Source organism: Helianthus annuus, chromosome 8 (genome assembly GCF_002127325.2).
Source record: "Helianthus annuus cultivar XRQ/B chromosome 8, HanXRQr2.0-SUNRISE, whole genome shotgun sequence".
Classification (NCBI taxonomy): Eukaryota; Viridiplantae; Streptophyta; class Magnoliopsida; order Asterales; family Asteraceae; genus Helianthus; species Helianthus annuus.
In genome coordinates, this window is record NC_035440.2 from 56,369,256 (window position 1) to 56,384,482 (window position 15,227).

General features: G+C 36.4%; 1 protein-coding gene across 1 annotated transcript; it reads left to right on the top strand.

Annotated features, from left to right (window-relative positions):
* Positions 1-2,107: 2,107 nt before the first annotated feature.
* On the top strand, positions 2,108-11,836 carry LOC110870051. The gene is made up of 12 exons (XM_035976283.1): positions 2,108-3,217; positions 3,282-3,609; positions 3,957-4,212; positions 4,587-4,803; positions 4,902-5,254; positions 5,343-5,858; positions 5,938-7,114; positions 7,213-7,566; positions 7,661-7,898; positions 8,256-10,759; positions 10,841-10,983; positions 11,113-11,836. Exons 1-12 carry the CDS (start codon positions 2,249-2,251, stop codon positions 11,615-11,617), a joined length of 7,560 nt encoding a protein of 2,519 aa, XP_035832176.1. The 5' UTR covers positions 2,108-2,248; the 3' UTR covers positions 11,618-11,836.
* Positions 11,837-15,227: the final 3,391 nt, after the last annotated feature.

The window sequence follows — 15,227 nt, forward strand, 5'->3', positions numbered from 1 at the left end:
ACAAAAGCTTATCTAACTTAAAAAGTAAAGAAAATAATAAAACTATTAAAAAAACCATATATATTATTATAACTTTTTATTCTTTTCTATCAAAACATTGAATCTACTGTTCAAAACATACAATTTTTAATATATAGGAGAATATCCGAGTAAAAAAACGAATAGTGTTAAAAAGTTTATGAAACTAATAGACATCACAAAAAAATTTATCCAAGTAAAGAAAAAAACGAATAGTGTTAAAAGATTTTTGAAACTAAGAAGTTTACTTTACAAAGCACACGAACTAAAAAACCGTTGGCGCTTATAACTCGGAAGACGAATAGACAACAAATGGCAGTGCATGAACGCACGATCAAAAAGCACAAAGAAATAAAAAAAAAAAAAAAAAAAACTGAAAATCGGAAACTGAGAAGTTAAGGAGACTTGAAACTGACTTGGATTTTCGACATCGAACACATTCTCTGTTTATTTAAAACCCCTTGATTTCCCTATTTTTCGTTCAATCTTTGCACTGCATTACTGCTACTGTATTCACCCGACCACTTCCTTCAAGGGTAACAAAACCCTTTTCGATTACTAAACAAATAATGAAGTAGAAAACCCATTTATCTGTTTATTCAAGTTTTGTTTGCATGCATTTGATTTGAATCATTTGATACAGGCGATAATGGTGGGAGATCATTTGCGGAAGACAAAAGTAACTACCCAGCCTCATAATCATGACTTTGAGCAGATGGTGTTTTCATGGTCTCTTGAAGACATTTTGAATGAGGACCTCTATAAACATCAGGTTTTTTTATACTTACTTTATGCATTAAGTTTTAATTTTAAATCCCCTTGTTGTTTACTCAAGGTTCATTTTTTATTACCATGATTTATGAACTAAAATTTTTGTTCCAGATGCATTTTTAAAACCTATTTGACCTTGAGGTCAATATTCTATAGTTTTTCACATACTTGTCAATAGCAAATAGTGGGCGATAGCGACAAGCTACCTATAAGTTAGGTAGTTATAGTGATGAAATAACGGGCGCTATTTTATGTTTAGCGATGCACTAAAGAATTTTTTTTGAAATGTTCGCTATTTTGATTAAAACAAAAAACACCTATAATTCCGATATTTTCACTCTATGGAGGCGCCAAAATTAGATTGCGACATATAGCCACATCACCACGCTAAATGCTATAGTGGGCGCTATGCTCTCTTTTAACAACAGTAGTTCTTCACAGGATGTATATCATTGTTTTGTATTTTTTTTTTTTTATTATTTGTTTTGACTATAGAAAACATGATTTTCCCTTAACACATAGATTTGAATTCCAAAATTGGTTGTCTATTGTTTAAATCATATCTTATAGCATGAATCATAGTTATAAATTGATGCATTGTTTGTAGGTGGAGAACATACCTTTTACGTTTCAGTGCGTAGAACACTACCTTGGTTCTTTTGTTTATCCTTTGCTAGAGGAAACCCGTGCTGAGTTGGCTTCTGCTATGGAGATCATGTATAGAGCACCATATGCTGAAATTTTTTCTTTAAATTATGAGACCAAAAAAGATGGAAAATTTATGTATCATGTTACTATTGGTAATTGGAGAAACAACACTAGTGAACGTGGAAAAGAGCCTTACCGAACTTCACCTGGTGATTTGCTGATTTTGGTAGATGGAATACCTGAGTCTGTTTCTGATTTGCAGCGTGTGGGAAGAATGTGTGTTGTTTCTTTAGTTAACAATATTGAGAACTATGATGAAGGCGATATTGATAGCACACTAGTAGGTTTTAATGTTAAAGCTTCAAAACAAATTGAATTCCAAGAGGGGATGTTTGTTGTTTTCTTGACCAATGTTACAACCAACAAACGAATCTGGAATTCTTTGCACATGCACCGAAATATGAATATCATCGAAAAGATTCTTCACTCTGATTTTTCGGTAAGATTTTGGTTCAAGTAACTCTAATAATTGGCTGAATAATAATTTTTAAGTTGGTAATATCATTGTTGACTATAAATATGCTGGTTACAGGTTAAGGAATGCTGCAATCTCTGTCCTACTGATAGTACTTTATCTCAAAGATTTGATCCACATCTTTTGGATCAGCTGAATGAATCCCAGGCTGGAGCAATTAGGGCAGCCCTTTGTAAAGTGGAATGTTGTCACGGTTCTTTTGTAGAGCAGATATGGGGACCGCCTGGAACTGGGAAAACAACAACCGTAAGTGTCCTGCTGTTTATTCTTCTGAAAATGAACCGTAGGACACTTACATGTGCACCAACGAATGTTGCTATAGATCAAGTAGCTTCACGTCTGCTCAATTTGGTAAAGGGATCATTCAATACTATAACTGCAGGTGGAGATTTCATTTATTGTATTGGAGACATACTTCTGTTTGGTAACAAGAAAAGGTTAAAAGTGGGTACAGAGACTGAAGAAATCTATCTTGAAGGTCGAATTAATAGGCTTACAGAGTGCCTTGGGTCTTTCAGTGGTTGGAAGCATTGCATAAGATCTATGACTGATTTACTTAAAAATTGTGTTTCTCAATATCATGTTTTTAAGGAAAATGAATTGATCAAAGAAAAACAATTTGCTGCTGAAAATCAAATCAAAACTAAAGCAACGAAGTTGGAAGTAAACTCATTCATTGAGTTTGTGCGTGATCGATTCAGTGTGTGTGTGTCACCACTTAGGAGATGCATCATAACATTGTTGACTCACATTCCAAAAAGTTTTCTAAGGGAAGACAATTTCCAAAAGATGGTATCTCTTTTAGATGATTTAAGTTTTTTTAAATCACTATTGTTTGAGGAGAGTTTGGTCTCTGAAGAGGTTGAGCAGCTTTTCACGTTTATACCATTGCAAACCGATCTTGATAACTTGGGTGATATGTCTTCAATCAGTTTTGTTAGAGTCAAGTTATTATCTGTTCTAACAACTTTGCAAATATCTCTTGAAGGACTTGGTCTTCCAAATGTTTTGAACAGAACTGCAATAATGGACTTCTGTTTTCAAAATGCTTCCCTTATCTTTTGTACCAGTTCTACTTCATACAAGTTGCATACTGTTGAAATGAAGCCTTTGGAGATCTTGGTGATAGATGAAGCTGCCCAATTAAAAGAGGCTGAATCCACTATTCCTCTTCAGCTTCCTGGGATGAAACATGCTATTCTCATTGGAGATGAATACCAGTTACCTGCAATGGTTTCTAGCAATGTAAGTCTATACTTAGTTTTATTGTTTTTAAGCTTTATCTATATTCACCGAAGTTTGTGGACAGGTATGTATTGAATCTGGCTTTGGAAGAAGCTTATTTGCCAGACTGAGCTCTTTGGGGCATTCTATGCATTTGCTTAATGTGCAGTACAGGATGCATCCTTCTATAAGTTTTTTCCCAAATTGCAAGTTTTATCAAAATCGTATTCTGGATGCAGAAAATGTGATGCGTAAAAGTTATGAAAAACAATATCTTTCAGGACCCATGTTTGGTCCATACTCGTTTATAAATGTTGTTGGTGGAAGAGAAGAAAAGGACGATGAAGATCGAAGCTGGAGAAATATGGTCGAGGTAGCTATTGTGATTAAGATTGTACAAAATCTCTACAAAGGTATACAATTATACATGGTGGTTTACTTTAATTCTATTATTTGCACCAACTTTTGTTTGTTAGTTAGACTCTCTCTGCAATCCTACATTTGTTTTTTAGTTTGTTCGTTTTTTACGAATAGGTTTCTAGACAATAACATCAAAGAACATACAAAAGTGTCAGCTGAATATGGTTTGTATACTATCTATTTTAAAGAAAGTGGAATGATGTTGCAACACTTGAAACACAAGTTGAGTATGGTTAATAAAAGCAGCTGTAAAAATTGTATTCAATGAACTCAAATGCTAACTTGTGTATCTGTGTGGTGAATGTTCATTTAAGTTTAACCTCTTTTTTCACTTATATAGCATGTCAAGACTCAGGGAAGAAGCTCACTGTTGGTGTTGTATCTCCTTATGTTGCCCAAGTTGTTTCCATTCAAGAAAAACTTGCTCAAAAATACAAGAAATTTGATGGATTTTCAGTAAAGGTGAAAACCATTGATGGGTTCCAAGGTGGAGAAGAAGATATTATTATCTTATCAACAGTAAGATCTAATAGCCATGGGTCTGTTGGCTTCTTGTCTAGCCCTCAAAGGACTAATGTAGCTTTGACCAGAGCACGGTATGTTATCTTGTCACGCTCTTTACAGTTGGTCTTTTTAGTTACTTTTTTTGTAGTGTACTTTCTACAATTTATATAAATGGGTTGATTTGGGTTAGTAATGTTCCAAACAGGTCAAATAAAAAAGTTTAGCTAAAAGGGAAAGAGTTCAACCTGGTCAAAAGTTGTCTAAATGTATACAACCTCATAAATTGTTTTATTCAAATATTTAAAATAATACTGTTGTTTTTCTAGTCATAATAAAACATTGTTTGCTAAGCTTTCAGACTGAACTTGTCTTGAAAAGCTACCCCACTCATCGTACGACGTGCTTAATGTTTTGTGTTCTTCAGTTTGTCTGACTCTGCGTATATACCGTCCTCCTTTTTTTCTAGACACTGTCTCTGGATACTGGGCAATGAGAGAACCCTCACAAATAGTGAGTATGTATGGAACGATATAGTTTGTGATGCAAGGAATCGCCATTGTTTGTTTGATGCTGATGCTGATGAATGCTTGAAGATGACAATCATAGCTGCAAAGAAAGAGCTAGATCAACTTGATGATCTGGTTAAGGGGAACAGTGTTCTTTTCAAACATACAAAATGGAAGGTAGTGTACCTAAATGATTGGTTTTTACACCAAATTATTTCACTATATATGTAATATGGTGCATTTGTTTATCTTGATTGTTGCACCTTTCCCATCAGGTCCTCTTCAGCGATGATTTTAGAAAATCGTTTGGAAAACTGACATTTGCTCGCTTAAAGAAGGTTGTTTTAAATGTTTTACTGAAACTTTCTGTTGGTTGGCGGCCCAAGAACCGAAGTGTAGACGTTTGTTTCGAAAATTGTTCAAAAGTTCTGAAAAAATTTAAGGTTGAAGGTCTATATATTATTTGCTCAGTTGACATTATCAAGGAAGTCAATTACATACAAGTTCTAAAGGTTTGGGATATATTACCCTTGGAGGAGATTCCTAAACTTACAAAACGACTTGAGAGCATTTTTTCTGCCTACACCGATGAATATATTAGTCGTTGCACAGCAAAATGTTTGGAAGGGTATGTTCGTTGAATGTTTACTGAAATTTAAGTTTTTAAAATAGTGATGTTATTCATGCATGTTTATTTGCAATTTTTTACTGTTCAGAAATTTTGAAGTTCCTAGGAGTTGGCCGGCATCCCAAGAATTCATCAAATTTCGTTCTTTGAGCAACGGTGAAGGTGATAGAGAAGCGAGTTTGATTCCTGGTGATGGTAGAATTTATGTTGAAAACTCTAAAGTGAGTGAAAGTTTATTGCTCATGAAGTTTTACTCGTTGTCACGTGGGGTGGTGAGCCAGTTGCTTTCTGCTAGAGAATTTGATTTACCAATGCAAGTCACCGATGAACAAATGGATATAATTCTATTTTGCAAAAGCTCCTTCATAATTGGGCGATCCGGAACCGGTAAAACCACAGTTTTGACAACAAAATTGCTCCAAAACGAACTGAATTTCCGTGTTGCTTCTGAAGGGACTAGTGAAGCAGAAATCAACCGAATTAGAGATGTTGAATCTATTGATGACTCTGAAAGTAGCAAACCGTGTATACTTCGCCAGCTTTTTGTGACAGTGAGCCCAAAACTGTGTTATGTTGTAAAGAAACATGTTTCCCACGTTACAAGGTACACACAAATTGAAGTATTTGACATTGTTTCATTGATTATAGTTTTGTAAATGATTATATATATATGTATATGACAGTTTTTCATGTCATGGAAGTACGTCAGCAGAGATCAATCTTGAGGATGCGGATTCTATGTCAGAATTTAATGATATCCCTGACACATTTGTTAATATTCCCTTGAAAAAGTTTCCTCTTGTTATAACATTCCATAAGTTTCTAATGATGTTGAATGGCACTTTAGGGAGTTCTTATTTTGAAAGATTTCAAAAGACAAGAGAAGGTTCTCATGGTAACCATAAAAGTTCAGGTGTTGTTGCATTGCAAACGTTCATAAGATTAAAAGAGGTTACATTTGATAGGTTTTGTTCTCTCTACTGGCCCCACTTCAATTCAAATCTTAAAAAGAAACTTGATCCTTCTCAAGTATTTACAGAAATAATTTCTCATATCAAAGGAGGCTTGCAAGCAGGGGAATACAGTGATGGAAAATTGAGCTTTGAGGGTTACTCTTTATTAGCCAGAAGTCGTAGTTCTACTTTAACACAACAAAAAAGAGAGACTGTTTACTCCCTCTATCAAGCCTATGAAAACATGAAAGCTAAACGTGGGGAATTTGATTTGGGAGATTTAGTAATTGACCTTCATCTTCGACTTAAAAATGGAAAATATGAAGGTGACCAAATGGATTTCGTATACATTGATGAAGTTCAAGATCTTAGCATGAGACAAATTTCTCTTTTCAAGTATATTTGCCAAAATGTTGATGAGGGTTTTGTTTTTGCTGGTGATACCGCACAAACAATTGCACGAGGCATTGACTTTAGGTTCCAAGATATCACGTCACTATTCTATAAGGAGTTTTTAACCTGCAAAGCAACCGGAATACAAGAGAAAGGTCGTTTATCTGAGATTTTTCAATTAAAACAGAACTTCAGAACTCATGTGGGTGTTCTTGATTTAGCACAGAGTGTTATTGACATTTTGTACTGTTACTTTCCTCACTCTATGGATATTTTGGAGCCTGAGACTAGTCTTATTTCCGGGGAACCTCCATTTTTGCTAGAGTCCCCTAATGATGAAAATGTTATTTTGACAATCTTTGGTGGCAGCGGAAGTGGCCCAGAAGTTGTTGGTTTTGGGGCTGAACAGGTGATTTTAGTACGTGATGATGTTGTGAAAACCGAAATTTGTGAATATATTGGAAAACAAGCTCTTGTTCTCACTATCGTGGAGTGTAAAGGGCTGGAGTTTCAAGTCAGTTTCTTATTCTTTTTGTCATAAACGTTTGTTTATATATATGTATGTATGTATTTGATTTGTTTATATTTCTTGTTTTACTTCTATGGTTTTAGGATGTTTTACTTTACAACTTTTTTGGGACTTCCCCCTTGAAAGATCAGTGGAGAGTTATATACAAATATATGAAGGAACACGCTTGGCTCGATGAGAAATTGTCTCAATCATTCCCCAATTTTTGTGAGTCAAGACATAGTGTTTTATGTTCTGAATTGAAACAGTTGTATGTGGCTATCACTAGGACTAGACAAAGGTTATGGATATGTGAAAATAAAGAGGAACTTTCCAAGCCAATGTTTGACTACTGGAAAGGAAGGGGACTCGTTCAGATAAGAAAGCTGGACGATTCGGTTGTACAAGCAATGCGAGTTGCAAGCAGCCCTCAAGAATGGAGGGAGCGTGGCAAAAAGGTTATTTTTTATCTGTTTCCGGAATAGTTGTCTTTTTAAGTTGTTATGTTATTACTTTATTTGACATGCTTTCATTATCTTTTTATTGTACCAGCTTTTTTTCGAGAAAAATTATATGATGGCAACAATGTGTTTCGAAAGAGCTGGAGACAAAATGTGGGAGACTCTAGCCAAAGCTTCACGTTTGAGATCATTTGGTGAACATATTCGTGGAACAAATCCTGAAGCTTTTATAGGCTATGTTAAAGAAGCAGCAGGAATGTTTGAATCTATTGGGAAACTTGAGTCTGCTGCATCTTGTTTTTGTGATTTGGGCGAGTATAGAAGAGCAGGTATTGTATTTTCTAAAAATAAATTTATTTTTAAAAATTAAGTGATTGAACTATAATTTAATCAACAATTGCACAACTAGTGCCCATAGTTCCAACCCAAAATATTATGAATGGTGTGTTCGAAGTCAAGCTGGTTGAACCTTGTAATTTTTTTTGCTCAAAAATCTAGTTTATTGCTGTCAAATTTATTGCTTTCTTATGCATAATTAATGTGGTAATTATTTACATTAACTTTTAGAAAAGGTTAGGAAGTGTTTATAGATCAACCCAACCAATTTAAAACTGTACTAGAAAGACCTATTTCAATCTGACCCGCCCATATTGCCACATTTAATCTGATCTCTCGTATTTGTCCAGGAAAAATCCATCTTAAGCTTGGAAAGATGGATGCAGCAGCAGAATGTTTTACTCTAGTGGGATGTTATAGTGATGCAGCAGAAGTGTATGCAAAAGGAGACGAGATTTCTAAGTGTTTGTCGGTTTGTAGAAAAGGGAAACTTTTTGATAAAGGATTGCAGTTTATAGAACAATGGAAAAAGCATTCTACTTTTCAAAGTAAAGAACTGGAATTGATTGGACAAGAATTTTTGGAGCATTGTGCTCTTCATTTCCATGTGCAAAAAGATTTTAAATCTATGATGAAGTTTGTCCGGGCTTTCTGTTCAATGGAATCCAAACGTGTGTTCTTAAAGTCTTTAGGCTGTCTTGATTACCTTTTGATTTTGGAAGAAGAATTGGGTAATTTTCTTGATGCTGCTGAGCTGGCAAGGTCTTCGGGGGATGTTTTAAAAGAAGCTGATCTTTTGGAGAAGGCTGGTCATTTTAAGGATGCGGCGGTTCTATTACTTTGGTATGCATTCTTTAGCTCGTTGTGGGGAAATGGCAATAAAGGTTGGCCATTGAGGCAGTTTGCTCAGAATGAAAAAGTTTGTAAAAAGGCAAAGTTGCTTGCAAAAACGTATTCAGAAGATCTCTACGAATTTGTTTGTAGTGAGCTTAAATTTATTTCTGATCGGCACGGTTGCTTGCTCGAGCTCAGAAAAGATTTGCTTGTTTCTCAGAAAAACAAGAGTTTAAGGGGAGAAATCTTTTTGATTAGGAAAATCATGGATTTTCATATTCGTTTGAATTTCTCTAAGTATGACTGGGAGGATGAGTTACCAATTAATATTAACAAGCACTGTGAGGACAAGACTTCTCAGAACCAAGTTTCTGCTAGAACACTAGTTTTTTATTGGAATGCATGGAAGGAAAGGGTCTCTGATATTTTTGAGAGTCTTAAAAGCTTCCATAAAGAACCAAATGAAGATGATGGTTGTGTTGACTTTATCTTAAATTATTTTGGGGTGAGGAAACTGTGTTTAAAAGGCAATGTTGTTTACATGTTGATCAACGGGCACGCAGATTGGATAAGAAGTGCAGGTCAAAAGGGTCTTCGAAGGGATGGGAAGCTTCTAACTATGAATATTAGGGATTTGGTGCTTTCTATAAGGTCTTATTGGCAGTCTGAATTAGTTTCTGTGGGTATAAAGGTGCTTGAAACTCTCGAAGCTTTGCATAAGTCAAACTCAAATGGATCTGCATTTCATCAAAGCACATCTCTCCTTCACATTTTTGAGGTTTCCAAGTTTCTTTTAGACTGCGAGTATGTTAACCCGAAAGATACGAAGAAGTTGGAAAGATATCTTGGAATTTCTCTAACTTATTTTGATCTTGTGTTTCCATTGGATTGGCGAAGAGCAGTCTCTGATGATTTGATTTCTTTAAGGGAGACTGATCTATCTCTTAACTTGCTTGAGGAGATTATTCATCAAAATCTTAACATCAGGGGTGACTTCACCTATTGGACAATTGGGAGGGTGATGATGATATGTCTTCGCTCTAGAAAACCTGTAGCACTTTACGAGCATATAACTAGACGGATTCAATGGAATCCTGCATGGAAGCAATTTTTTGAGAAATATATGAACGGTGGCGTTAAAGATGTTTATGTTTTTCAAGCACTGTATAGTGCTTTGGAAGATACTTTTAGTGCCAATTGGAGACGTGCCGGCTACATTTCACCTCACAGTTTTGTGTATCTCTTGGAAAGTCTTGTTTTCATGACATCTTTTCATTCAGGAATCTTTTTCACTACAAAATCTTCTTTTGCTGGATGGTGTACACAAATTCACTCTACTTCAACTTATTTAGCACCCCAGCCAATGATTTCAAATGCAATACATTTTATTGTCGAGGTGATTCAGCATATTCTTTACGAAAAACACGATACTATATCATGGATTAAAAATGCAAATATTGATTTCTCGTATTACCTTCCACTGTTATCATTGAAGCTGGTTATGCTGCTTTCTTTAATTTGTCTGCAAGTATCAGATTGTTCTCAAGTACTACTTGATTTGCTGTCGGGAGAAAATAATATTGCTTATTTGCTTCCAAAGAAGTTTGTGTATGGTCTTTTAAGGAGACGAACGGGCCAGTACTTGAACCTGAATCCAGAAATGGTTGGAGAAGCATTTATGAGCATAGAGGATTCTCTCGTGATTGTGGGCTCGGGAAATGCGAGTCCAAGATTTCATGCTCCTTGTGCTCTATATGTGGACGTTAGCAAATCTAAAGTGGAGATAATGAGTGTGTTGTTTTCAAGAAACACTGTACCTTGTGTGCAAAATCCATCAAACGATGATGATACAGTGACTATTCTTGAGGCACCTTCTTCAAACACATCACCGGATGACAAGCTGAATGTGAATCCTGTTGAAGTGGAATTTAATTGGAAAGTTATTGAAGATATATCTGAAGCTATAAATGCGACGAAGGAAGTGGCACTAAACACCTTATTTGCTGCAGCAATGATAAAGGTAATATTATATCATTGTGGATGTAATGAATAATGCTGTTAGTTTTATTGTAGTTTGTTTATATCCAATGTTTGTTTTCAGAAAGAATTGGATAAAAATTTAGGCACGTTAGAAACTGCTTTTGTGGATATAAAATTCGGTGCTGTCAAAGATGCATCAGATGTACATGAAGCGAATCTTGCGATTGATGATCTGAAATTGCTTTCTTCTGCATTCGGCACAAGGTTAGACTTACACTCCGGTATAATTTGAAGTGATTTTGTATTGTTGATTTGGCGTGGTTATATACATAATTACGTTTATCTATAACTTTTTTTTAAAGATCTTCTTGGGTTCTTCTGAATCTTTTTCAGCCGAAATGATGTGGAGCATTCAGTTGTCTTGACGAGGGAGGTGCAAGGGGTTGTAGAAAGACTGCAAAGTCTTAGGCCAAAGATAGATGATTTATTGAACCATTCTATCACGAGTCAGAAATCAAAGATTGAGCAAATGGGAGTGTCAGAGAGCAGCAGCACAACTGAGGCTGAACAAACAAGTGAGGTGAATAATCAAGTCAAGGGAACAGGTGTTGATCTAGTCGTGGTCGGAAATCAAAGCGCGGGCGGCAACATTCAGATAGCAAAAAACAAAAAAGGGAAGGGAAGGAAGAATAAAAAGAGCAAAGGTAAAATGGTAGTGTATGCAGCGGGCAGCAGCACAACTGAGATTGAACAAACAAGTGAAGTGAAGAATCATATAAATGAAACAGGTGATGATCTAGTTGTGGTCGAAAATCAAAGTGCAGGTAACACTCAGGAAGTAAAAAACAAAAAAGGGAAGGGCAGGAAGAATAAAAAGAGCAGAGGTAGAAAGAAATGATGTTATGAATCTATGGATACATGATCCTCTATTGCAGTTGGCTTTTGATTGCTTGTTTTCTTTTTCTGTTTTTTTTATTAGCTAAGATTTCCAAGTTTCTTGCCAAGGCTTTAATTTGTAATTTTACAAGGGCTGGGAAGATCATGTCTTTTGAGTTTTAAGAACCATCGCTTTGTGAGGTGCCTATGAATATAATGGAAACGTCATTAAAGTGTTCATTGCAGTTGAATGATCCATGTTACTTTAATGCAATGCCTTCCATTGACTTGGTCAAACTTGCTAAATCCATCTGTTATACATCTTTATTAACAAGTGTTTACGGAAATAATTACATTAACTTTCTCGCCTTTTTGATTAGCATATACAACCTCTCTCAAGCTTCATATATGTTTTCTTCTTTTTGTTCTAGGATGACTGAAAGACTAGCTTTTATCGTTACGATGTTTGTAGGTGGAAAGCTAGGATGTCCGAAAGACTATTCTTTATCGTTACGATGTGATAATTGATCTTGATGGTAATGTTGATGGTAATGTTTTCGACCAATATTGGCCTTATCTATAAAAGAGAGAACAAAGATAAACAATTGAAAACGGATTAGATATGTTAAACTACCAACCAGACTCTTGTACTTTACTTCATCAGCCTTGTTTTCACCATCTTCAAGCTGGAGGTTTTTATTTGTATTTATAGGTGTGGGTTCTGATTTGCATGTCTTCATACCAAACTTAGCAAGTAGCTCATCATCATACAAATCTTGTGACACGAAGATATTAAGGAGAATATTAGTGTTAATAATAATATTGTAAATTAGTGTTTCCTTTTAAATTGCAACTATATTTTTAGATAGGATTGAGTAGTTGATTTCCGTAACACTAGCCTTGACAACCTCCAGTAGGTTGTAAAGTTGTTGTAATTGGCCTATATAAGCCATTGTAATATCACTGTAAATTGTAGCTTTTTATTATTCAATCAATCTTTAATATGGTATCAAGAGCATACGTAACTCAAACGAGTCTTTGATCCTCCTGAAGTATTTTTTTTTTCCGATTTCATTCTCCCTTCCGATTAATCCCATCGTACTTTGCTTCCCTACTGCCTTATTATTTTTCGTTAACCCACTGTGTTTTATTCATCTTACTATATTTTCCTTTTCCGACCACCATGGCTCCGACTCCGGTTGTTCAGATCAATGCTTCAACCCACTTCAACACCACCCTCACCAATGACAATTTTTCGGTATGGCGAAAAAAAGTCCAATCCACTCTCATCGGATTGGATCTGGTTCACTTTGTTACCGGCAACAAAACCGCTCCAGCGGAATTTCTTGATGCAGAAGGGACAAAACCGAACCCAGATTTCCACTCCTGGTATCGACAAGACCAGGTTATCTTGGCTGCCTTGCTTGGCAGCTACTCACCCGCAATTCAACCTATGATTGCCTCTGCTGAAACATCCCGACAGGCCTGGGAACGGCTCGTCACGAGCTATGCAAATACATCTCGGTCTCGCATTATCTCACTTAAATCCAAACTTGCTTCAAACCCGAAAGGAAACCGTAATGTCGCCGACTACTTGCGCGACATGAAGTCGATTGCCGATGAACTCGCCTTGGTTCAAAATCCGGTAAAGGATGAAGATCTAATGGTTCACATTCTTTGCCAGTTAGGAGATGATTTCAAAACCATTGCAACATCTCTTCGCTTACTTGAATCAAAGATTACTTTTCCAGAATTGTTTAAGAAACTGGTTGATTATGAAAGGGAATTCAATCACACGACTGTTCCATCAACAACAATCATGGCTACCGCCAACTATACTCATCGAAAAGCACGGTCAAACTTCAGATCCGCACACGACAGGCGCAACAATCATGGAAACTTAAACAACAAAGCTTCTCGCAACCAGTGGTCTACCGGTTCTCATGGCGGTAATCGTGAGACCCGTAACAATCTTTATTGTCAATTTTTCAATTTTGCAGGTCATGAAGCCAAAGAGTGTAGGAAACTTGCCCGTTTTCTTCGAGAAAACCAAGTCACCACAGGAGGTTCCATGACCCAAAACAAGGCCTCACCTACTGCTAATGTCACTACTTCATCTTACATGTTCGATTCCGAGGCCTCTAATCATGTTGATCCAGATCGTGCGTCCTTCCACTCCATATCCGAATATGGAGGACCCGATGGAATTGTTCTTGGCAATGGTAATACTCTAACCATCACTTATATTGGTCAATCATACCTTCCAACTTCTAATGGTTCACTGTCATTAAAAGATGTTTAGTGTGTCCCTCATTTCAAAAATAAACTCATATCCGTTGCTAAATTATGTAAGACTAACCATGTTTCGGTGGAATTTTTTCCCACCCATTTCATTGTTAAGGATCTTCGAACGGGGGCACGTCTAATGCGGGGCAAGAATTACCTTGATGTCTACTACGCAGACCTTCCTTCTTCACCTCAAATAAATGCGGTGTCTACCACATCGCCTCTTGATTGGCATCACAAGCTTGGACACCCGTCTACTCGGATTTTCAAGAAAATAGCCAAATGCTTAGGTTTACATTTTAATCTTCTCAATTTTCATTGTAATTCGTGTTCTATCAATAAAAGTCATAAAGATTCCTTTGGCATGAATTCGTTCACCACCACAAAACCCTTACAATTAATATATTCGGATGTTTGGGGACCGGTACAAAAATCAATTGATGGTTTCACTTATTACGTAATTTTTGTTGATTTTCATACTAAGTACGTTTGGCTATACCCGATGAAACATAAATCCGATGTGTCCATCTTGTTTCCACAATTTAAGTTGCTAGTAGAAAAATTTTTCCAAACACCTTTGATCTCACTTTTAACCGACAATGGTGGCGAATACATTGGTCTCACCAACTATCTCCAATCTCAAGGTATCTCTCATTTTACAACTCCGCCGCAAACCCCGGAACAAAACGGTGTAGCTGAACGCCGTCATATTGTTGAGACCGGCTTATCTTTACTTAACTATGCTCGGCTTCCACTACATTTTTGGACGCATGCTTTCCAAACCGCTGTTTACCTAATCAATTGTTTACCCACACTGATTCTTGACTTCAAAACTCCATATACACTTCTATACCAAAAAAATCCAACTTACACCAAACTCAAACCATTTGGATGCTTGTGCTATCCGTGGCTTCGCCCGTACGCCAAATCCAAACTTCACCCTCGCTCCGAAAGATGTATTTTTTTGGGCTAATCATCCTCAAAATCGTCTTACAAATGTTACGACCCTACAAATGACCGACTATATCACTCACGGCATGTGGAATTTGTGGAGACTCAATTTCCATTTCATTCGCAACCAACTTCACACTCTATTATACCTTCCGTAGATAACTTTTTAGGAATTTCCCCATCCACACAAACTTGCACCACTCACTACCACAATTCACGCTTACCTCAAACACATTCTGCCACACCCCAATCACCCCCTCCAATTAATCATTTACAACCCACATCTTCTGGACCTAATGAGCCCATTATCCCACATAATAACATCTCTACAAACTCACTCATGGCCCAACCTGATTCTTTATCCCATTCACCACAATCCAATAATTCTCACACTC